The sequence below is a fragment of the Phocoena sinus genome, chromosome X (assembly GCF_008692025.1).
Source record: "Phocoena sinus isolate mPhoSin1 chromosome X, mPhoSin1.pri, whole genome shotgun sequence".
NCBI lineage: Eukaryota > Metazoa > Chordata > Mammalia > Artiodactyla > Phocoenidae > Phocoena > Phocoena sinus.
In genome coordinates this window covers 126,511,265-126,533,353 of record NC_045784.1, presented here as the reverse complement: position 1 = coordinate 126,533,353, position 22,089 = coordinate 126,511,265, and the positions used below count along the sequence as shown (strand labels likewise).

General features: G+C 55.2%; 2 protein-coding genes across 3 annotated transcripts in view; both read right to left on the bottom strand.

Moving 5' to 3' along the window:
* Positions 1-8,181: 8,181 nt before the first annotated feature.
* On the bottom strand, positions 8,182-10,197 carry LOC116747242 (heat shock transcription factor, X-linked-like). The gene is made up of 2 exons (XM_032619020.1): positions 9,652-10,197; positions 8,182-8,691 (listed from the first exon to the last, which is right to left on the bottom strand). Exons 1-2 carry the CDS (start codon positions 10,195-10,197, stop codon positions 8,182-8,184), a joined length of 1,056 nt encoding a protein of 351 aa, XP_032474911.1.
* A 1,743-nt stretch (positions 10,198-11,940) lies between these two features.
* The window catches only part of TMEM185A (transmembrane protein 185A), a 31,561-nt gene continuing 21,412 nt past the window's right edge, over positions 11,941-22,089 (bottom strand). The window contains exons 4-7 of one of the 2 annotated variants that reach the window (XM_032619962.1): positions 18,999-19,082; positions 15,701-15,877; positions 14,734-14,857; positions 11,941-13,561 (exon numbers count right to left, since the gene is read on the bottom strand). In XM_032619962.1, coding sequence (XP_032475853.1) covers positions 13,317-13,561; positions 14,734-14,857; positions 15,701-15,877; positions 18,999-19,082 — 630 coding nt within the window. In that variant the 3' untranslated portion in view covers positions 11,941-13,316. Of the gene's footprint in view, positions 13,562-14,729; positions 14,858-15,700; positions 15,878-18,998; positions 19,083-22,089 lie in introns of both variants that reach the window. The other variant, XM_032619963.1, reaches the window with a different exon arrangement.

The following is a 22,089-nucleotide window of genomic DNA, read 5'->3' as shown; positions in this document are numbered from 1 at the left end:
GACTAAACAAGCTTCAGTGTCTAACTTTGTGTATGACGTTAATCCCACAGTTATTTGCGCTAATTCAGTTCAAGAACAAGAGTTTTGCTGTTTTGTAAGAGAGGTTGGGAAATCTCCCAGTTCGTTTTGTGACCGTGTTCAAGATAACGGAATTGGAATCAGAACTGCTCTGGAAACGTGGAAGTACTTAGCAGTGATATAGATGGGGGAAGAAATAGAAAAATAAAAGCCATTGTTGTTCCAGTTCTTGCTTCCCTGTCTTGTCTGTCATTCTGTAAATAAAACGAACTATCTCTGTTGAGTTGGATTTGCACGGGTATTTTAAGAAAGTAGGAGAAGGTTCATCTCTGTCAATAAGCCCCCTGCCCACTGGCTTGTTTATTCCGCAGACCTCCACGGAGCCTCTGCTCTCCGGAAGGGCCTGTGTTAGTAGCGGGAACGCTAGGAAAAGCAGGACACACCCACACCTAGAGTGATGGTCTAGGAGCCGCTGTCACATGAGGAAGGTGGTGAGACGTCCCCTAAGTCCCACAGAATAAGACAACATGGGACGAGGCGGTGGGGCTCCAGGAGCGAGCCCTGGAGCGTTAAGTGCCCCGAGCCAGGGCACTTTGGGCCTTTGGGAAGTGGGGGTTCCTTCTGTGGGAGGTGATGGTGATGAAGCTGGGCGGTGGCAGCAGCCAGACATGCAGAGGGTGTGTCTTGGGTTGGAGGGGAAAGTCTGAAATGGAACATTGCTGTGAGATGTCCTTCTGGGTCACGGATAAAGCCGAGAGAAATCTCGCCCTGGGGCAGGAAGGAAGGGGTGCTGGCTCTTGTTGCATTGCAGTGGGCCACAGTGAAGGGGTAGGTGTTTCATACACGCCATCTGCGAGGATTTCCAGAGAAATGAGGGTCTTGCTCTTTGAAGCCCTGCTCGGTATTCCCGGGGCTGGCCCTCCTCTCCCTGCCCTGGGAGAGCCAATTACCAACCGTATGGAAACGACCATTTTAGTCACCTGGAGTTTACTTTGGCCACTTGTGAGCAAGGTCTAGATTTCAGTGGGATGAAATGGATGAAAATAGGGGGTTTGGAAGAAGAGAGGCTGCCAAAGTGGAAAGGAGTCGCCATGTGACTGGAATCCTGGGAACTTTGCGTGAGTTGCACCCAGCTGGGGAAATCACCACCCTTCCCTCCATGCCGACAGACACACACAAACACACACACACACACATCCAAATTGAATAATATATCCTGCAGGAGTAAAACACACAGAACAGCAATTTTGACTGGTTTTCTATTCCGTTTCCTATGGAGCTGCAAATTCTCTGAGATGTCATGAAAAGAAAGCAATTTCCAGAGGGGAGAAGGACAGAGTCTGGGATCAGAATAATACTAGAAATAAGTCCTAGCCACTAAGGAGCAACGTCCGCCAGTGTCCCCGCGTTCAGGCAGGTGCAGAAATATGGCGGCATCAGAGACCCACAGGTTTGGGCTGTGACCTGGCATCGAAAGGAAGGAGCAACTTCTGGGCCTAATGGGATTGGGAGGTCACTGCAGTGGGAGGTGCAGACGGCACCGGGGGCTAAAGAGGCAGCCCTCCCTGCTGAGCGCCGTACGACAACGTGAACCTTACGTGGGATCCTGGATTTGAAGCACCTGCCATATAGCAGGTGGGCACTTGGAAAAGGTGGAGAATTTCAGGGCCAATGTAACCTGCTCAGACACTCCTGCCGGAAAAGAAGGGGATTTTGTCATCACAAAAGGTAAGCCCTGCTTTTGTTGAGCCTCTACTAGGCAGTGTGGCATTGGAGAGCCGTCAGGTGCTCGTCCCCATCTTGTCTTCCTCTCCTCCCCGCACAAGTGGGGACACAGCACTGCCAGAGTCCTCTTCACTTAAGAGGGGTCATGGGATGACCCTTTGCCACTGAATTCTGAGCAGAAGCATTTTTGTCACGGCCATCTGTATCGAAGGCACACCGGGGTCGGGGGTTAGTCCTCAAGCCATGACAACACAGACACAGACCACTGTGCTTCCTCCCCCAGGGTCTTAAGTCCGGCACCTCTGACCCTTAGATGTGAGATGCCAGACTCTGTGCCTTTAAGGCCCTGGGCAGGGTTGGAGGTGTTCCAGAGAGAGGCTGCCCCACAGGGAGCTGGCGGAGGGCATTTCCCTCAAGCAACCCGCACCCTTAGGTCCCTGAGCGGCACCCATCCGTCCCCGCGGGGCTGTGCTGAGTCTCTGTCAGGAGGGCAGCCGCCAGCTGCCGAACGGCCCCGTTGAGGTCGGGGGCGTCCTCGTGGGGCCCAGCCCTGAGTCCCCCTCAGGGGTGACCCTGCTGCCCACAGCGCCCACTCTCTCCGGAACCTGGCCTCGGTCTGCACAGCCTGGCTTTTGCCCTGCCTGTCCCCCGACTAAGAGCCGCTTAGGCCCCGGTCCTGATGACCTCGTGCATGTATGTTTATCTGAAAGTCCCAGAGAAGCATCCCCCACCCCCACCAATATCATGGTTCGGGTGGAGCTGGCAGGACGTGATGCAGCCACTTGGCGAGCCTCCTCGTGGTTGGTAAGTGATGATCATTGCCGCGGGGATGTGGGGCGAATCTCTGTGCTTCCGACTTATTTTGAAATCATTCCCTACGTAATGCCCAAATGTTTGAGTACACTGATGGCCTTCTGAATGTGACCGTGAGGTTTTGGTTTTTGAGCCTGAGTGCGAGAGGCACAGGCGTGTCCTGTCAGCCACCCGCAGAGCCGCCTAGGACTCTGGTGTCCCCGATCAGGGTGTTTGAGCAGAGGGACAGGCTGTAGCAGATGGCAGGGGTGGTCCCCAGGACGCTCCCCCAGGCCCCAGCCACCCGCAGACCCGCATGAAGGTTTGGAAAGGAGCCAGGCAGGAGAGGGCTTTGGGGTCCCGGTGATGCAGGCTGTGAAGAGGGTCCGCCGCCCCAGAGAGGTGGAAGGAGCAGCACCCATCAGATCCCATCTGACCTGCCCTGGGCTGCCCGGGGGAGGCAGGTGGGAGCAGATGCCTCTGCCGGTGAGCTGCAGCCCTGGACCCCAGCAGGAAATGGGTGCTCTTGGGACAACGGGTGCTCCAGGACCAGAGCCCCGTGGGGCACTGCCGGGGGAAAGCAGGGATTCCTAGTGCCCGTTCGTGCAGTGAACTGACTGATGGGGGACAGTGCTAGCCCAGGGACGGCCGTGGCAGGCAGCGCAGCAGCGGCCGGGACACGCCAAGAGCGCCCCAGGGACATTCAGGGAGGCACTTTTCAGGGGGGCAGCAGCACCCTCCCCAGTAGACTCTGGACGAGCACACACCACCCCGGCACCCAGCCAGTCCTGACCAGGGCGGGGCAGGGCACACGGGAGCTGCTGCCTGTCAGCGGGAAGCTCTGACGTTCTCTACGTGCGCTGAGCCTGCCCCCTGAGGGGCTGGTGTGAGTTGTCTCAGCCGTGGCCCTGTTTCCCGAGAAGCCCCCATTCCCCAGCCCCAGCTAAAGTCTGCTCTGAGCTCCAGCCTCCTCGGCAAAGGGCTGACCTCCTGCCTGGCTCTCGCCTACCCTCCTGTGTGGCAAATATCGCCGGCTGCTGCTGTAGGGGCCTTTGTGAGCAAGCGCGGGGGCCCGGGCCTGTGCCTGTCCGTGGTCCCTGAGCTGGGGCTGGGCACAGGGATAGGGCTGGGTCGGTGGCGGGATGCAGGGTGTGAAGCCAAGTGACATTCAGAAGACAGCAGCAGGGTGTAAAGCCACGTGTGAGCAAGCATCCAGGAGGAGGTGCATCCGCAGGGCCCTGAAGGGCACAGACACTCACGCCCCGTGGGGATGCGGAGAGTCCGCCGGCCCGGCGGTCTCCGTGCTTTGAATGCAGGCTTGCCGCCTGCCTGACAGCCAGTGTGCCCGGGGAAGTGAGCCTGCAGGAGAACGTGGGGCCACCACGCCGCTGGGACAGAAGGGAGCAGAGTGGGCAGTGGAAGGAGAGAGCAGGGCCCAAGCCTGAGCATAGGAGCCGCCTTCAGAGGGCCGTGCCTCGGACCCCCACGTCCAAGACCCTTCTCCATCCTCACGCCCTCAGTCCTAGACCCTCACCCTCCTCCCTGGTCCTCGTGTCCATTTCACGAGAGATGGTGACCTGATGGGGCTGGGGAGGCCACGTGGGCAGAATCCAGTGTCAGGCTCTCATGGGCACTAATGCCTGGCTTCCCTGTGTTTTCTCCATTATGTGGTCTGAGGCATCAGCTAGTAGGACCCCGTGGAGGACAGCTGAATCCCCCTTGACTGTTGGGGAGACAGGTCAGGCCAGTGCGGGGATGGGGCTTTGCAAGCATATGATGCGAGCTTGAATAAGAGTCCTTCTAGTGACAAGCTGATCAAATCATGGAGACTCCCTATGCCTCGATTTCTCCATCTGTAAAATGGGCCTCCTAATAATAGTACAAGGCAAAAGCATTGGTGTGAATTTCCCCATGATGTGACCTGCTTGTAAAAAGCCTGGGCCAAATGAAGTGGTCGGTGGATGTAGCTCTTGTTACTGAGCGTGTAAGAAAGATGCGCCCTCCCCCATGTTGTGAAGGTTCCCAACCTGTACACGTCTTGTGATCCCCGCGTACGTAGATTAGCGCAGCTTTTCTTTTCTCGTGAAAATTTGTTGTCAGGATGCTTGGACTCACCTTCCTCTTCTTCTCGCTTGTCCCTGTTCAAGATGAGGCTGTTGATTTGAGGTGTCACCTCCATTGGAACAGGGGTGTTTGCAGCTTTAGGTCCCAAGTGCCTCTTTGGCCGCGTGCCATAAGTCCTGGGGGCTTTGGTATGTGTTTTCTTCATTTCAAAGTATTTTCTAATTTCCCTTGTGATGCCTTGTCCGGTCCCTGGGCTATTGTTATGGACTGAACTGCGTCCCCCCAAAATTTGCATGTTGAAGCCCTAATCTCCTAGAACCTCAGAATGTCACTGTGACTGGAGTTAGTGGTTCTTAGGTTGAAATGAGGCCATTAGGATGAGGTCTAATCCAAGATGGCTGGTGCCCTCGAGGGAAGAGCGGATCAGCACACACAAGGAGAGAAGGCAGGGGCTGGGGGTGCGTGCACAGAGGGTGACCACGTGAGGGGCGGTAAGAGCACGGCCACCTGCAACCAAGGAGGCCGGCCGCAGTACAAGCCACCCCTGCTGGACCCTCCCTCTCGGCCTCCTGGTCGGAACCACCGTGAGAATCTGTGTCTGCTGTTTCAGCCCCTCATCCTGTGCCGTGGGATTTGGCATCGTCCCAGACTAATGCGGTTATTTGGGGACGCACGGCTCAATTTCCCTCTCTTTGCAGATTTCCCACATTTCCTTCTGTCATTGAGGTCTAATTTCACTCTCTTTTGGCCAGAGAACATACTTTGTATGATTTCAGCCCTTTTGTTTGTATCCCCTTAAGTTCACTGGGGGATGCTGTGTGGCCTGACGCGTGGAGTACCCTGGAGAACGTTCTAGGTACGCTTGACGAGCACGTGTCTATTCTGTTCTTGGGGCTAATAGTCTACACATGTCATGAGACCTAGTCTTTGCACAGTGCTGTTCAAATCTGTGATTCCCTTACTGCGGTGCTGTCTGGTCGCTGTACCCATAATGAAAGCAAGCTGTGTTAGTCTGCTTAGAGCTGCCATAGCAAGGTCCCACAGAGGAGGTGGCTAAAACTACAGAAATGTACTGGGTCCCAGTCCTGGTGGCTAGAAGTCCAACCTCAACTTGCTGGAAAGTGCAGTTCCAGGTGAGGGAAGGCGTCTCGTCCTGGCTCGCACACAGCTGGTTTTCTTTTGGTCCCTCACTTGGCTGCTTCCCTGCACAGGTTGGGGGGGCCAAGGGAGGGAGGGAGGGAGAAAGAGAGAGAGAGAGAGAGAGAGAGAGAGAGAGAGAGAGAGAGAGAGGGAGAGGGACACAGGATGGAGGGAGGAATCGAAAGCAAGAGAGAGAGGGACGGAGGGAAGGAGAGAGAGAAGGGGAATGAGGGAGGGAGAGAGGCGATAGGAAGTGAAGGAGAGAGGAGAGAGAGAGAGAGAGAGAGAGAGATGGAGGGAGTGATAGAGGGGAAGGGAGGAAGGGAGAGAGAGAGGGGGGAAGGGGGATGGAAGGAGGGCAAGAGAAGAGGGGGAGGGAGGGAGAGACAGGGAAGGGAGAGAGAGATAAGGAGCAGGGAAGGAGGGAGAGAGGGGGAGGGAGGGAGAGAGATAAAGGGAGGGGGGCGAGGGAGGGAAAGAGAGAGGGGGAGGAAGGTAGGGGGAGAGAGAGAGAGAAAGAGGGAGGGAGGGAGGGAGAGAAAGGGGGAGAGACAAAGGGAGGGAAAGAGGGAGGGAGGGAGGGAGAGAGGTGGAGGGAGGGAGAGAGGTGGAGGGAGGGAGGGAGTGAAAGGGGCAGAGAGAAAGGGAGGAAAGGAGGGAGGGCGGGAGAGAGAGGGATCGACAGGGCCATAGAAGGGGAGGAGGGAGAAAGAGAGAGAGAAAGAGGGAGGGAGGGAGAGAGGGGGAGGGAGGGAGAGAGTGAAAGGGAGAGAGGGAGGGAGGGAGAGAGAGAAAGGGAGGGGGGCATGGGAGGGAGAGAGAGAAAGGCAGGGGGGCGAGGGAGGGAAAGAGAGAGGGGGAGAAAGGTAGGGGGAGAGAGAGAGAGAGAGAGGGAGGATGGGAGGGAGGAAGAGAGGGCGAGGGAGGGAGAGAGGGAGGGAGATCTTCGGTGTCTCTTCCTCTTTTCCAAAGGACACCGCTCTTGTCTGACTAGGGTCCCACCCTTGTGACCTCATTTAACCTTACTGACTTCCCCAAGGGTGCTATCTCCAAATACATGCAGCTTGGGATTAGCACTGCAGCAGGTGGACTTAAGGGTTGGGGTGGGAGCTGGGGGATCCATTTGAATCCATCACAGGGGGGACCGAAGTCTCCCACTTCTATTGTAGACCGGTTTCTTCCGTCCCTTCTGTCCATTTTTGCATCGTTCATTTGGGGCACTGCTGTTGGGCTGCTCAAGAGACCCCCATGACGTGCACTAGCTGTTGCATTGTGACAGACGGGAGCGGCAGATGGGACCACCCCTCACCCGGGCAGACCCGGGGCTCCTCTGGCTGCTGGTGCTTGGATCATTCCTGGTACCTTGGGTCTACTTCCCCTCCTCCCCCAACCCACCTTTTTTTTTTCTTTTCTGTGTTTTTGGCCACCCCACAAGGCTTGGGGGATCTTAGATCCCCGACTAGGGATTGAACCCGGGCCACCGCAGTGAAAGCATAGAGTCCTAACCCCTGGAACTCCAGGCAATTCCCACTCCCCGCCCCCTCCTTAGCAGTGTTTGGGAGGGGATGTCGCCCTATCGCTGTGACAGCCACAGAGTCCTGGCCAGGTCCCCCGGCCCATCCCCCACACGTGGAGGCAGCAGCTGTGAGCTGGGGGTGTGCCCTGGCCTTCAGTGCTCTGTACACACCACTGGGCGCTGACCACAGGGACTCGCGGTATAAGCTCGACACCCCAGCGCCCAGAGGGTGGTGGAGCATGGCGCCCTTGAAGTGTTTAGCTCGAAAGGCAAGGAAAAGAGAAGCAGGAAAATGTCTCCAGACGCAGGACCCGCAGTGAAAAGCAAACCTCAATCCTGCTGTCCAGACACCAGAGAGCACCCCCAAACTGAACACCCGCAGGCCCCTGCCAGGGACCGTCACCTCCACACCTGTGCGTCTCAGGACAGGAAGGGCTCTTTTCAGGCCTCTGACCGGGAAGGCCTGAGCTCTTCTCATCTGTCAAATCGAGACCCTGCTGGACACGATGCCCCCACAACTGTGAAGCCGCGGGTGCCAGGGCCTTCCTTGTGCTTGTCCAGCCCTTCAAGGGTCTTTCTAGTGAGTGGACACAGGGCATCTGAGGGGCTTCTCCAGGTGTCTGCTAGGTGCCCGCACCGTGCCGGGGGTGGGCTGTCACCTGTCATCGTTTCCTGCTGAGGGGAATCAACTGCTCAGCCACGCCCAGGACGGAGGCGCCAAACACGTGTTGGGTGGAACATCGCTCTCATGGCCCCGTGCTCTTTATTGCCCTGCAAGGTTCTGGCCGCGTCACCACCTCCGTGTGTCTGCAGGGCCTGCCTGGTCAGGGTCCTCTGTGGGCCTGCCTGGAGGGGTCGGGTATTCCAGGAAACAGCGGGAGCCCATGCAGCAGCAGCAAAGGGGCTCAGGGGCCGAGGGATAAAGGTCAGGGAGGCGGCAGGCCTGGCGGCCACCTCGGGAATCCAGGATGCGCAAGAGGCAAAAGTGCGGCCCCCGGGAGCTGCGCGGGGGGCAGGCTGAGGACTTCGGGGGGTGCGGCGGCCAGGCCCGGCACAGGCCAGGGAGGACTCATCTGGGCGGGAGGCCAGGAGCAGCAGAGCCAGGGGGCCTCGGCCGGCTGGGCCACCTCTGCCAGGACAGGGACTAGAGGGACCAGAACTTGCGCGTTGGGATCCGGCGCAGGGGGCTCGGCTGCTGTCCAAGGTGGGGCCGGAGCGACAGAGCCAGTCCTGGCCAGGGCGGAGGCATGGTCGACTTGCGGGTGGCTCGGGGTCCCCTGGATGTGCTCAGGATACGGTGGGAGGCCGTCCTGAGGCTCCGCGGCGCTGGGCGCCGGGAGGTGCCCCGGGGCTGCCGGCTCGCCGTCCACCGGCCCGGATGCTGGTTTAGTGCGCACTCTCGGCTTCATCCTCACCAGGAGGTGCGGGCAGTCTCTCTGAAACAGGGGACTGTGGTAGAAGTGTAACTGAGGTCGCAGTTGAGAGAGAAAAGGAAACCCCGAGTCACAAAAGAGTTGCTCGCAAGCAGCAGCCGCCTGGCTGGGCCCCTGGGCGCCCTCCCCCAGCCGACCCAAGGCCTCTTTGGAGAAAGCGGGACCCGGTCCCAGCAGGACGCTGTGCCCCAGCTTTTACATCCCCGAGACTCGCTCACTCACCATCACCTTTCGCCCTTGGAAAATGACTGAAAATGGCCCCTTAGTATGAGTACAAGGCCCACGAAAGGGGACTTGGCGTTTGCAGGTACGAGACTGCAACAAGGTTCGGTAGCTTTCTAAGGAAGTGTCCGAATCGCCCCCTGGCCAGCACCTCCAGGGGCCAGACTGGGGACGCTGACTGCTTCCCAGGAAGGGACCTGCGCCCCAACTCAAGTGATGCTCTGGAGCTATGGGAGTCAAGGGGGCACACAGACCTCCGCCCTCCCCCCGGCGGGCCACTGTCCCCGAGCAGGAGGACGGGAAGGGCCAGCGTTGCAGCAGTGTCCTCTTGTCCCCCGGTGTGACTGCGTGTCAGGCACGAGCGGCACTGCCCACGTGTCAGGAGTACACAATGACGCCTTGCCCGCGTGTGCTGTGAAACGATCACCACAGGGGGTCCAGTTCACACGCATCACCTCACACAGACACACCAAAGGGAAAAGGAGGAGGGAGAGAAGTGACGTCCCTGTGCTGAGAACACTTCGGGGCCCCCATAACAACGTCCCAACACAGCGCGTGGCACTGCCAGCTCCGGCCGTCACGCCGGTCCCCAAGTACCACCTTTAAAGGAAGCTCTCCCGACACGCCTGCCGCCGTCCCAGGCAGCCCCGGGGTTGGCACCCGCCCCCCACCCCCACCCCCGGGCCCAGCGGCTCAGACCCTGGAGAGGGCTCCTCCCCCGCTGTCCCCCGCTCTCCTTACCTCGCTCAGGACGTGGGCGGGCCGCTCCTTCGTGGACAGGTTGGTCACGCAGAGGGACGTGTGCATGTCCTGGTGCACTTTGCGGAATCCGTAGCGGTTAAGCTGGCGGATGAAGCTCTTCATACATTCTGTCTTGAACACCTTGTCTAGGCCGTCCCTGTCCAAAACCTCCTTTTGAAACAGCGGCCTGTTGATGCCTATGCAAGTCCCGTCTTCATTCCACCAAATGGACGCAAAGCGACTGCTGTGGACGATCGTCCACAGCTTCCAGGGAAAGGGGTGGAAGAGCAGGCTGCCTTCCCACACGGCCTCGCAGGCGGTGCGAGGCCCTTTCAAGAAAGGCTCTTCCGTCAAATCCTGGAAAGCGGCTTCTCCAGGCAGCAGCCTGAGGTCGGGGTGTCCCGCGGGCACGGGCTGGTCCAGGGCGAGGGACTGGGGGCTGCAGCTCCCTGAGCCGAGGGCCGGAGCCGCTGTGTCGGGAGGAAGAGGCGCCTCGCCGAAGCCGGGCGCCCTGCCCGCGGCGGGGCCCTTCTCGTCCGCAGCCATGCGGCGCGCGGCGTGTCCCTCCGCCACGTAAACGGGACAGTGCAGCGCGGCCGGCAGCACCCTGGGCTCACACTCCCGCTCAGCCCCTCACAGAAGTGCTCCGGTGGCTCGGGGGTGACATCACAGCCCAGCCAGCAAGTGACATCATAAAGGGCAGGCCCGTCAGCACGTCAGCCTCCTGCTTCACGCCCGTCATCGCAGGGGGCACGAAGACACTCGTGCACGGGTGCAGAGCCACAGGCCGAGCGCTCGTGCAAACCGGGCACGGCCTTCTGGTCCCGGAGCCCCCGGGCCAGGCAGACGTGCACGGACCCACGTGTGGCCCACGAGGTCAGAGGTCCTCCTGTGTGACCCCTGGCCTTCCGGGCCTTGCACAGCACCCATGATTTCAAGCACGAGCAACGTCCGGGACGGGGCCCACGGTCAAGGGTGCAGGCACCCTGCCGTTTCGGCACCGTCACAGGCCGTGCAGCTGGTCCTCCACAGAGACCCTCTCCAGGCCCTGCCGTCGGTCCACAGGAGGTGCAGAGCAGGGGCTGCAGCGGTGATGGGTGAGCTCCTGGGCACAGAGGAGGTCAGGCCGCTGTCCCCTGCGGCTCCTCAGCCTGCACGTGTCCACCCCAGGCTGGTCCCACTCTGCACACCTAGTCTCCCATCACCCGGGACGGGGCGGTCGCCCTGAGCCTTCACCCATGGTGCGGCTCACTTTCTGCCGACCGCTGTCCACGGGACCCCCGTCTGGGTTTGCCCAGGCCGTGAGTGCTGCCATCCTGCTCTGGGACCTGCTGCTCGGACATCAGACAGGCGGCCATGCACAACCGCCCGTCTGGCACGTTCTCCCCACGTGTGCAGCCACCTCCACTGATGCCCCCCACCCTACTCTGGTCACGGGCTCGAGGATCTTCCTGAGATTTCCACGACCAAGAAATGCCTCCAAACCCAATACGTCACCTTCCCACGGCCCAGGCGCCCAGCCCAGTGGGTGAGAGCGAGGGCTCGGCCAGAAGATGCCAAGGCCGGCACCACAGACCGGCTGATCCCCAGCTGCCTGGCTCACGCCCTCAGAGCCTCTGCTTCCCCACGAGGATACTCGTAGGAGCACGTGCTTCATGGGGTCCTGAGGAATCAGGGGGACATACAGCAGGAGGCAAGGTACCTGCCACTTAACTCACAGCTACCGTGGTTACGGAGAAGCGTGCTGTCTCACAGCGAGTTTGAATCTAAGGAGCTTAAGCAATGGTCCATCGGTGGCCCTTGGCTACCTGCAGGAAGCCTTCCATCACCAGCAAAAGTTGGCCTTCCTTGTCGATTCTTGCAAACCGTGGGCTGAAACGCCACCTGAGTTTACTGTCTCTAGAGACAGCTAGGGTGAGCTACCCAGAAATCACAGTGCATTTGGCATAGATGTAAGTGGTACTCGGTGCCCACGTGACTGGGCAATGCCTCAGGACCACTGAAAAGCCGAGTTCCACTTTAGAATGTCTGGGAACTCGCAAACACTCTCGGGCACCTCCTCAGCTGTCAGCATTGTGGCCGTGTGCTCCCCCGCCAACAGCCGAATCCCTGGGCCTCCCGCTTTCCTCTCTGTAGTGCATATTCTGGCTGTCCCTGGAGACTCCTGAGAGATGCTCACCCACCCCTGCTCCCCTCGGCTGCTGGTGGCGGCTCAAGGTTCCCTTTTGTGCTCGCTGACAGGACTTCCAGCATCCTGGACCATATCCAAATTAAGACCCGCACAGTGCACATGGAAAATGATGAACCAGTTTATTGAACAGCTAAAGGGGAAGAAAGGAGTGGATTGGGCTACATTTGCTATACACCAAGCAGGAAAGTTGGCACCATCCCAAGTGTCCCCCTTCAGATAGCACAGGCTTCCTACAGGCTGGCGCCAGGGTGGAGCGGTGGGCGTGGTAGATGCCAGCGGAGCCCGGTTTAGACAAGGTATCAGCTGCCCCCTCTCCCCCTCTCCCCTGCTCCCAGGTGACAATGCCAGGGCTCCTTTTACCTTCTTTTACTGCTTGTTCCCATCGCATCTGCTTTCTTCCCTCTGACTTGTGGCTGTACCCCCAGCTCCTGGAGTCGTGGTCCTCCTAGCTAAAAGCATGGGCCCAGCTTGGGGGCAGACACAAAGCCCCAGACCTCAACGCACACACTCTGATGGCCACGTTTAGTCTTGGCACCCTTCTCCAGTGCTCCAGCTTCCAGTCGTGCTTTATGGCTTTCTGCAAGTCAGTATTCCCAGCATGTTAGAAAAAAGCAGTTTCTTGCTTATTGTGGCCGTTCTGGCAGTAGCAGCTACTATGTTTGTGGAGAAATTGAAGGGGAAATGGCAATGTCCCATGAAGGGGTGGCACCCCGATGGGCAGGACAGGGGTGCCACTGGCCTCTACTTCTGCAACAGAACACGTATGTCTTCAGTACAAGCTTGTAAAAAAATACTTTAACAGAATATACTGTACAGAACTAGGATTTAACACGGTATATTACAACGCTAAAATATTTGTATAAATACTATACAGGCACGGAGTCACTCCATTAGAAAGGGCTCACCAATGGGGCCAGTAAAAACCCAGAGAGAAACGACGTCCACGGCAGGAGCATGGCCAGCTGAGGCAGCATGGGTGCACACGGGGCCTGAGGCCTATTCACAGTCCCCTAACTATGCCACAACAGGGGCATCTGAGCTACGTGGCCAGGCCGGCCTGGTTCAAAAATAATTTTTCAATAACACTTTTGATGGGAATTTTCACACTTTGAAAACCAGCTGTGTAGCCATTCAGGCTCAGCCCGAATCAGCCACCCAGGATGGCTCCAAGCCAGCTCCACAGGCACCTTCCCGGGGGAAATCACTTCTTCCCTTTCCACAGGCTCCCTCCATCAGATCCACAGCCGCTGACACGCACCCCACACCATGCTGCGTGTTCCAGGCCCCTGTCACCTGCGTGTCCTGTCGCGGTGAGTCACTGGTAGGCATTGAGTGCAAACAAGGCATGAGATGGAAGTCCCCGGAGACCCAGCTCCAGCTCCAGTTCTGGGGGTGGGGGAGGTGAACGGAGAGGCAGAGGAAGGCGGGAGAGTGCGGGCCAGGTCCTCTCACGATCTGCCCTGGAAGGGGCTGTCTAATCTGGCATTTCGATATTTAATTTGGGAGGTGGGAGGACATACTTTCCAGGGCTCTGGGTGATAACCACCCTGGTCTTCTTTCGAAACATAGGAGCGATCTTAGGAGGCTCTGGAACTGGCGTTTCTTCAGTTTCCTCATTACCTTCACGGTGGAGGTCGTAGGAAATGTTTCCATATTCTCTCAAAAATGGGCAGATTTCAAGCAGAAACTGACAGAAATCCTTGCGAATCCCAAACCACCCTGAAAAGGAAGAAATGTACTTTCTCAAACACTAGTCTCCACTGAACTTCAGGTTACTTTTCTTTCATGAATGAGAACTTTTCCTTGTACACTGTAGTGCTTTATCCTGATGTCTTGGGAATGAAGCCTGAGCAAGGCCTCAGTACCAACTAAGGGTAAGAAGGAAGCCCTGCAGCTCTGCAGCTCTGCAGGTGGCAGTCCTGGACTGGCAGCTACCAGATGTCTCCCTGGGGCCTGTTAGGGATGTGATCTTGGGCCCCAGCCCACACCTCCTGAACCAGAAACTGTGGCGGGGTGGCGGGGGGCAGTCCTGGGATTCTGATGGGTCCTCCAGTATGCGAACTACTGCTCTCACGAGCCTCAAATATCTGCGGTGTCTGGACTATGTCAACATCCTCCAGTCTTCCCGGCCCAGAAGAAACACACGTGTGACAAAGAATGTCACCCAAGAAAAGGATCTCCATCACCCTCTGGAGTCCGGGAAGATGGCAGGCGTGTGTTGGTCCAGGCCTCAAAGCTCCTTCTCCAAGGCCCGTTCTTCTGGTCTGGGTACCACTAAACCGTCAGCTCAGTGCTGGCTCTCCTGGGGCAAAACCCCCGGTGGCATTAGTTTCCAGAAGGGCATGCTCTGGGGCTACATGCAAAGGAGCTCAAAGTCTAGTGAGGAAAGGGGCCCTCATCAAAGAGCACTTCAGAACGGGCTATCACAGCACACAGGTGGAGGGGGAGAGAGAGAAGCCGGGCACCACTGACAAGACTTGGAGACCTCAGGAATGACGCTGGCAAGAGCGAGGACAAAACAGACACTGGGAGGACGCTCAGGGTTTGGCAGATGATGTGGATTTTCATCTCATCCTCAGGAGCCCCTGGGAAAAAGGAATCTTGGTCCCGGTGTTGCAGCGGAGGGGATGGGCTCAGAGAGGCTGCCTGCCGCGCTCAGGCCTCCCTCTGGTCATAGGGCCACGAAAGCAAGGCTGACGGCACGCCCTTCCCCTGGAAGATTCCAGGCCTTCTTCAGTCCTACCTTTCCCAGGGAAACTCCCTGATTGGGGTCCTTAGGCGCGTCTTTTCATAAAGCGGGGCCACAGACACACACACACAGCCACGCATCAGGCACACAGACACACACGCACACACACAGTTCAAGCGCTTCGGAAATGCTGCGTACATACAGTGGTTTCCGCCTTTCTGCCCGAATGTGGTTGCCATGAGAGTGATCAAGGAAAGCCAGAGCGGGACAAATATCGGGACACAAGAGAACGCGTTGTGGCCGTCCAGCTTGTGAACCAGCAGGATCTAAAGAAAGAGAAACAGTTGAGGTTCTGTCGATGGAGCATCTGAAAACAGACCCTCTCTGAAGCCAGACGGCACTGCCCCTCCCTCGTCAGGTCTCATAAGGGGGACGTTCGCTCCACAGGAGGCAACGGTAACCCTCCACTCTGGGGGAAAGGACAAGAAGAGCTTTCATATGGCTCTTCAGGACTAAGCAAAATCCATCCACCTACAACATTTCCAACATCAGGACTGTTCTGGGAAACTCTTGCTGCTGTTTTGTTGGAGGAGTCAACAGTGCCCACTCTATAATTCTCCACAGGGCTCAAATACAAAAATACCACATCCAACTTTCTCTTTCGAGAAGACGACAAATCGGGGCTTCCCTGGTGGTGCAGTGGTTGAGAATCTGCCTGCCGATGCAGGGGACACGGGTTCGTGCCCTGGTCCGGGAGGATCCCACATGCCGCGGAGCAGCTAGGCCCGTGAGCCACAACTGCTGAGCCTGCGCGTCTGGAGCCTGTGCTCCACAACAAGAGAGGCCGCGATAGTGAGAGGCCCGTGCACCGCAATGAAGAGTGGTCCCCGCTTGCCGCAACTAGAGAAAGCCCTCGCACAGAAATGAAGACCCAACACAGCCCAAAATAAATAAATAAATAAATAAATTAAAAAAAAAAGAAGACGACAAATCAATACATTCAGATGCGTGGTGGCTAGAAAGCTACACTTCTCACTGCCAGCCCCCAGGCCCCCAGAGAAAGGCCGCTCTGACTGTCCTGTGGTCCTCTGTTGGCAGGCTCGCCCGGGGAGCTGCTGTGCTGGGGAAGCGCAGGCTGCTGGGCCTCAAGAGTTCTGCCGAAAGCTTACCTCAAAAGTAAGGAGTGGCACGACAATGGTCATCCAGCTCAGCGCCATGGTGATGTGTGTCCTCCGCTGCTCTGCGATCACATCCATGGAGCGCAGGAACAGCACGGACCACACGATGTAGTAGAGGACCACCAGGCACAGAAAAGACATGAGAATCCACAGGGGGACACACACGACCTGAAGGGAGGAGGAGAGAAGAAAGGTCTTTAGGGTAGGCAGAGCCAACTCCTTCCCGGATCTCTGCGCTTAAGACGGTGCCAGGCCTGGATGGGGCCAGCGTGGGAAGAGGACCTGCTGCTCACTGTTGGGGTTGCCGTTGCCCCGGCCACTGCCCTGAGGCGTGAGCTCGCTCAGCGGGCCCCGGGCTCTGCCCGCCTCCCCTCCACCCGCGCCCTGGCTCACCCGGACATCCCCTCTTCCTAGTCATTTCCCATCCTGCCAGAGGCACTGTGGCCAAAGGCTCCTTGGCAACCCGGGCTGCGCAGGGGGCCCAGGCCCTCCATGAACTTGCAAGTTGAGGCTGGGAGGCTTCCGCCACTCGGTCTCCACTGCCTCGCCCAGGTGGGTTCTGTATCAGTTGCTGTCATACCAGAAAGAGCTTGTTTCACCCTCACACACAAGCCCACACGATGAGTCCTGGGGGCCTCAGCAGGCTCCTCCCGTGTGGCCTTTTCTCCCTTCTGCATGGCCCCCTTGGGTACATCTGTTGTCCCTTTGTCTTCTCTTACAAAACAGTAAAATTGACTGTTATCCTTTGGTGTCCAGTTCTATGACTTTTCACGCACACACGTATAGATCTGTGGAGCCTCGGGCAGGACACAGGACAGCTCCTTCACCCTGCCAGACTCCCTCGTGCTCTCCCATCACTGTGTCACCCCCTCGCCCCACCCATAACCCCCGGCAGCTGCTGCTCTGTCCTCTATCACGACACTTTTGTCTCTTCAAGAACGTGATGGAGATGGACTCATACAGCATGTAACCTTCTGAGGCTCCCTTCTCCCAATCAGCAGAACATCTCTGAGATGCCTGCAGGTTGTTGCGTGTATCTACACGTCACTCCTTTCCATTGCTGAGCGCTGCTCCACTGGGTGGATGCACCCCAGCCTGCTATCCAGTCACCCTGGGAAGGAGATGTTGGTGCTTTCCCGCTTTTGGCAATTGCAAATAAGGCTGCTATAAACATCTGTGCCCAGGTTTCTGTGTGGCTGTACGTTTACATTTCTCCAGGGGAAACACCCAGGATTGGCACTGCTAGGTCACATGGTAACTCCATGTTTAATTTATAAGAAATTGCCGAGCCGTTTTCCAGAGCATCCACCCAGTTTGGCATTTTTACCAGCGACGGGCGAGGGTCCGGGTCCCTCGGGTCTGCCCCAGCACTTGGTATTGTGGTTCTTATCTTTGCCATTTTGATGCGTGTGCTGTGGTACCTCATCCTGGTTTTTATTTGCTTTTCCCGAATGGGTAATGATGTCCTTTTCATGTGCTTATTCGCCATATGTCTATCTTCTTTGTGAATAGTCGGTTCGAGTCTTTTGTCAATTTTAAAATTAGGTTGTTGAGCTTTTAGAGTTTTGAGAGCTCTTGATGCTTTGCATACACGTCCTTGGTTAGACATCTGCTTTGCAAATATTTTCTCCTGGTCTGGGACCTGTCTTTTCATTAATTTCATTTTAATTTTGAGCTTCTTTTATAGACCGTGTTGTTGGTGCCACTTCCGGGAACTCTTCACCTAACTCCAGATCCCTAAGATTTTTCTCCTATGTTTTCTTCTAACAGTTCTTTAGTTTTTACCTTTCGTTTTTAGACCCAGGACTTGAGTTGGTATATGAGTTTTAATCCTTCTGAGGAGCTCAGAGCTCCTGACTGGATGTTTGCTGTGCACAGCTTCCCCTTATGTCCCTCCTCCTAAAGCACGTCTGGGAACAGACTCACTTAGAGGCCTGGCCCTCGTGGGTGGAATGTTAGCGACCAGCCTCACTTGGTTTCTCTTGAACACTGTGGGAAACCTGCAATCTGGCTGCTGCATCTGCTGGGACTTGCACAGGATTGGGGCTGGAAAAATTCCTCTGTTCATCTTTAGAAAACATGCACAATTCCTAATCTTTTTTTTTTCTTCTGATTTCACCTTACACTAAAATTTTGGTCTTACCCAGATTTGTTTCCTCCATGGCACAACAGAAAGCTCTGAACCCAATTATTGTTCTCTAGACACAGCACCCTGAAGATGTAAGATGGGTGCCTGAACAGTATTTTTTATTATGAATGTTTTATCAAAGATTTTAGGCAGAAGGGATGGATCTTGTCTTTATTCACTAGAGAGGTAACTTATGTTCCCATATTTTCTTCCTTGTCGCCAAACGAATATTTTCTTTTTTTTAACTATATTTTTTACCTTTTTTTTTTTTAAAGGTAAACCATGTTAATCACAGACAATGTCTTATGTACAAAAGTACACATCAAGCAGGGTGGGGCCGGGGAGAAAACCCCAAACCCTGGCAAGACCTCGCCTCCCAGAGGCAAGATAATTCTTCTACCTTTTGTCTCATCTTCTTTCTATGCGTTACTAGTTGAAACCGTACTGTTTTCTCTAATTTGCAGCTTGCCATATATATCTCTCTCTCCATCCATTCTTCTGTCTATGCACGATCAGTTTTAACCGAACACCCATTAACGGAAGCAAGAGGTCACTCGCGTGACTCAGACTTCACCCCTGGCAGGAGTGTAAACTGGCACAGCTCTTTTGAAAAGGGAGTTGGCAGTGCAGTTTGTATTTCAAAACCTCAAAAAGTTCCCACCCTCTGGCCCAGTAATACTGTTTCTGTAGTCCTTCCTAGGAAAACAAGGAAAAAAAAAAAACAGGCAAAGATTTTTATGCACAAAATTATATGCTGCAGCATGATTTATAATTGTAAAACACCGGTAACAACTTCAATATTCGGAAATGAGGGGACAGTCTCATAAATGTATTTGAAGAATATTTTGCATCAATTAAACTTGAAAAGTCATGCTTATAAGAACCTTTTATTGACATGTAAAAATGCTTATAATACAACATTAGAACAACAAAGCAGGATACCGAATTATACATGCAGTATGATCTCAATTATCTTTATGAAACAATAAACCCCCAAACAAGGAAACAAAAAACACTAACCATGTTATCTCCCAGTGGATTATGGGTGATTATTATCCTATTACCTTCGCTTGCCTGTCTTTTCCGACATTTCTACAATAAACACGAATAACTTTTATAATAAAAAGAAAAGTTTATTTAAGGATTTAAAAAGTTACATACAAGCCACGGCCAGTGGATGATCTTGTCCAGTCTTAAGGCAATGAATATGAACTGGAGAATGTTGACAGAACACAGGATTTCTAACTAAAAATGAAGAGAAGAATCAGTTAAACAAAATAACGGCTGCATTCAATACCACAATTGTTTGGTTAACACGCTAAAGGCAATGCAAATTATAATGCAGCAAAAGTTTATTATGTCACGTCGCAACCTCCTGATTCTCAGCACCGGAGGAGCAAAGCAGTGCTGTGTCAAGGAGAAACCTGGCCCTGGCCTTGTGCCTCGTCCTCTGCTCAGTGGCTGCTCGGCCCTTTATGCTCATCCAGGCAATGGCCCGTCTCCAGGCTCGCGATCTGCAGAGACGCAATCTCTGGTGGTCTCCCCCAGCTTCCTTTCTGCGCCTACCCACAAACATCTCTGTTCTTAATCATCCCTGTACTGCTTTCTTCTTGTACCTGGAACTCAGCCTGCATCCCACCCCTTCCTTTCTGGCTCCTCGAGGACCCTGTCACATCAAGACATCAATTATGGATTCTTTATTGCATCTTTAACCCCACCACTCCGCGATCCTTCCCAGAAGCACAGAAACATGTTCAACTCATTCCCATTCAACACAAAATAACCCCAAACCATCAAGCTCTGTGAGACACCATGGACACTCGAGTCCCTACGGCCACCCCTGCCACTCCAAGCTCCACCCACTGTGGCCCGGCCTCCACCCTCAGGACCACCGGGAAACTGCTTTCATCAAGGTCACCTGATCAGCTCTGCAGCGTCGGACCACTTCTGAAGCGTGGGAGATTGCCCACCACTCCTCCCTCCTCCGAGAATCCCAGCGTGCAGTCTCGCCATCCTCCTGGTCTCTGACACTTCCCTTTCATGTGCCTTTTCCTCTCCTTAAATGGTGATGCCCCCCAAAGCCTTAAACTCAGCCTCTCTCCCCACTGTAGAGACTCACTCAGACACAAACACATGTGCTTTCACTCCCTCACCCTGCCCTGGGGTGGGGAGCAGAGCCAGCCTCCACATCCCTGGCCCGCGCGACTTCCTACTGCTCGCTTCTCCAACCTGTCTCCACCTTGGCCTTCCTGCTGTGGCCCAGAGCCGACCTCCCTGAGGCACTTCAGAGGAAGCCCTTCTGCCCCCTGAGTTCATTACCCCACCTCCCGCACCTTGCTGCCTTCACCCTGTCTCACCGGGAGCTACCGCTGCGGCCTGATTCCCCAAATCAGGACACAGGAGGGCAGCCTGCATTCTGTTTCCCACACCCTCGGGCTCAGGCATTTGGCCCTGTCCTCCACTGTGCAGACTTCTCTAGCATCCCTAGCCCGGCCCCCATCCCGACTACTCCTGCTTCCTTGGGCCCTCGTGCTCCCGAATGCCCCGCAGGCAGCCCTCCTTCTGGCTGCAGTACTCACTGCTCTTCAAGGGCTCATCACTGCCCACAGGATGAAAGTCACAGGACGCCACGTGACCTGGCCCAGAGCTGCCCCAAAGTTCCCAGTTCCCAGGGCATTTAGCGACTCAGCAATTCTTTCTGAGGCCTCTGGGCCAAAAGAAACACCTAACAGTTCCACTGATTTAAGTCATTAGATCTAAACTGAGTACTTATCCTAAGTAGCCATCTAAAAAAAAAAAATCACCTCACGTTAATTGAAAGAAAAATGTTATGTGTGTCCCATTCTTAACTAACGACAAGTAATTCCTGGTGGGACGTGTGTGCCAGTCGGCACTGCACCGTTCCTCAAGACACTGCCGCCCTCATCACCTGCTCTCCGTATGGATTTTTGCACAGTATTGCCTTCTCATCCCAGCGACTGCCAACAACTTAGACTCTTCCATGACACTATCGAAATGAATGTAGTGTGACCTAATAGTAAAGCCGTAAACTACACGGAGCTAGTAGTTCGTAGGGTGTCCCTACAGATGTCAGGGATCACTGCTTTTCCCTCAGAAATGTCTGGTATCCCATGGTGCCCCTGTGAGCTCATTATGGTGTCCTGGGAAGCTCAGCAACGCCTTGAGGACTGAGGACTGGCCCTTACTCAGCCCAATCCCTCTATGCAGACCCCGTCCTCCCCGGCTCCCTCCTTTATACTTCATGCTCCAGGCATTTTTTTTCTTTTTACTGTGGAAAAATACACATAATGTAAAACTTACCCTCTTTGTCTTGACCGTCTTTCAGGGTACAGTTTAATGGTGTTCAGTACGTTCATTCATATTACCACCATATGACTGTGGCTATGACACCATCACCATGTTCCACCTCTAGGACTCTCTGCATCTTACAAAACTGTGCTCCAGTCATATCTGAGTCACTGGTCCACTCAACATGACAGACTTTCTTCTGCATCTACGGCTTCTTATGTGTTATTTCCTCTGCCTGAAAAATACCATCCCCTTCCTACCTGCACAGGGCACCCTGGCTCACCCGGACTCCTCCTTCAGGGCTCTGGGGGAACTTAGCCCCAGTCACCCCCTAGCCAACGTAGGTACTCCACCTGGGACACAAGAATCAGGAGGGAGCTCAACTCTTGGCATGTGCTTTCTTCTCGTAGGTAGATTGCCAAGAGTGTGACCACACTGCATTAGGAAAATACGGCTTCGTGCCCAGTATAGTCCTAGCCCTTGTGTACGCTTTTACTTTCTAAGAAACAAAGTTCCAAGTTTTCAGTTTTCTTAAACCTCCTCCTCAGCCCTCATCCGACAGTATTTACAGAACTTTCTGAGTGCTTTTCAACCTGGGTAATGCTGCTCACCTGTGGAAGAGCTAGGACATGCGCAGGCCCTAATGGCTGCCACAGTGACTTGAGGGAGCACCTCCGCTAGTGTTTAGTGGGCAGAGGCCAGGGAGAAGTGTCCTGAAATGCAGGGCACAGTCCTGTTCAACAAAACATTTCCTATCCAAAACGCCGAGAGCATACCCAGCCCCACTGAGAAACACGGCCCCAAATAGTTAAAATCGAGAAGCTTTGATCTCAGTGATCTTGTTTAATGTAAGCTTTTATAAATGATTTTTAAAGCTTGGTTTTACTTCATTTTGCTCAGATAATAGAGAAAAATGCAAAGTAACAGAGGCACAAAGTAGACA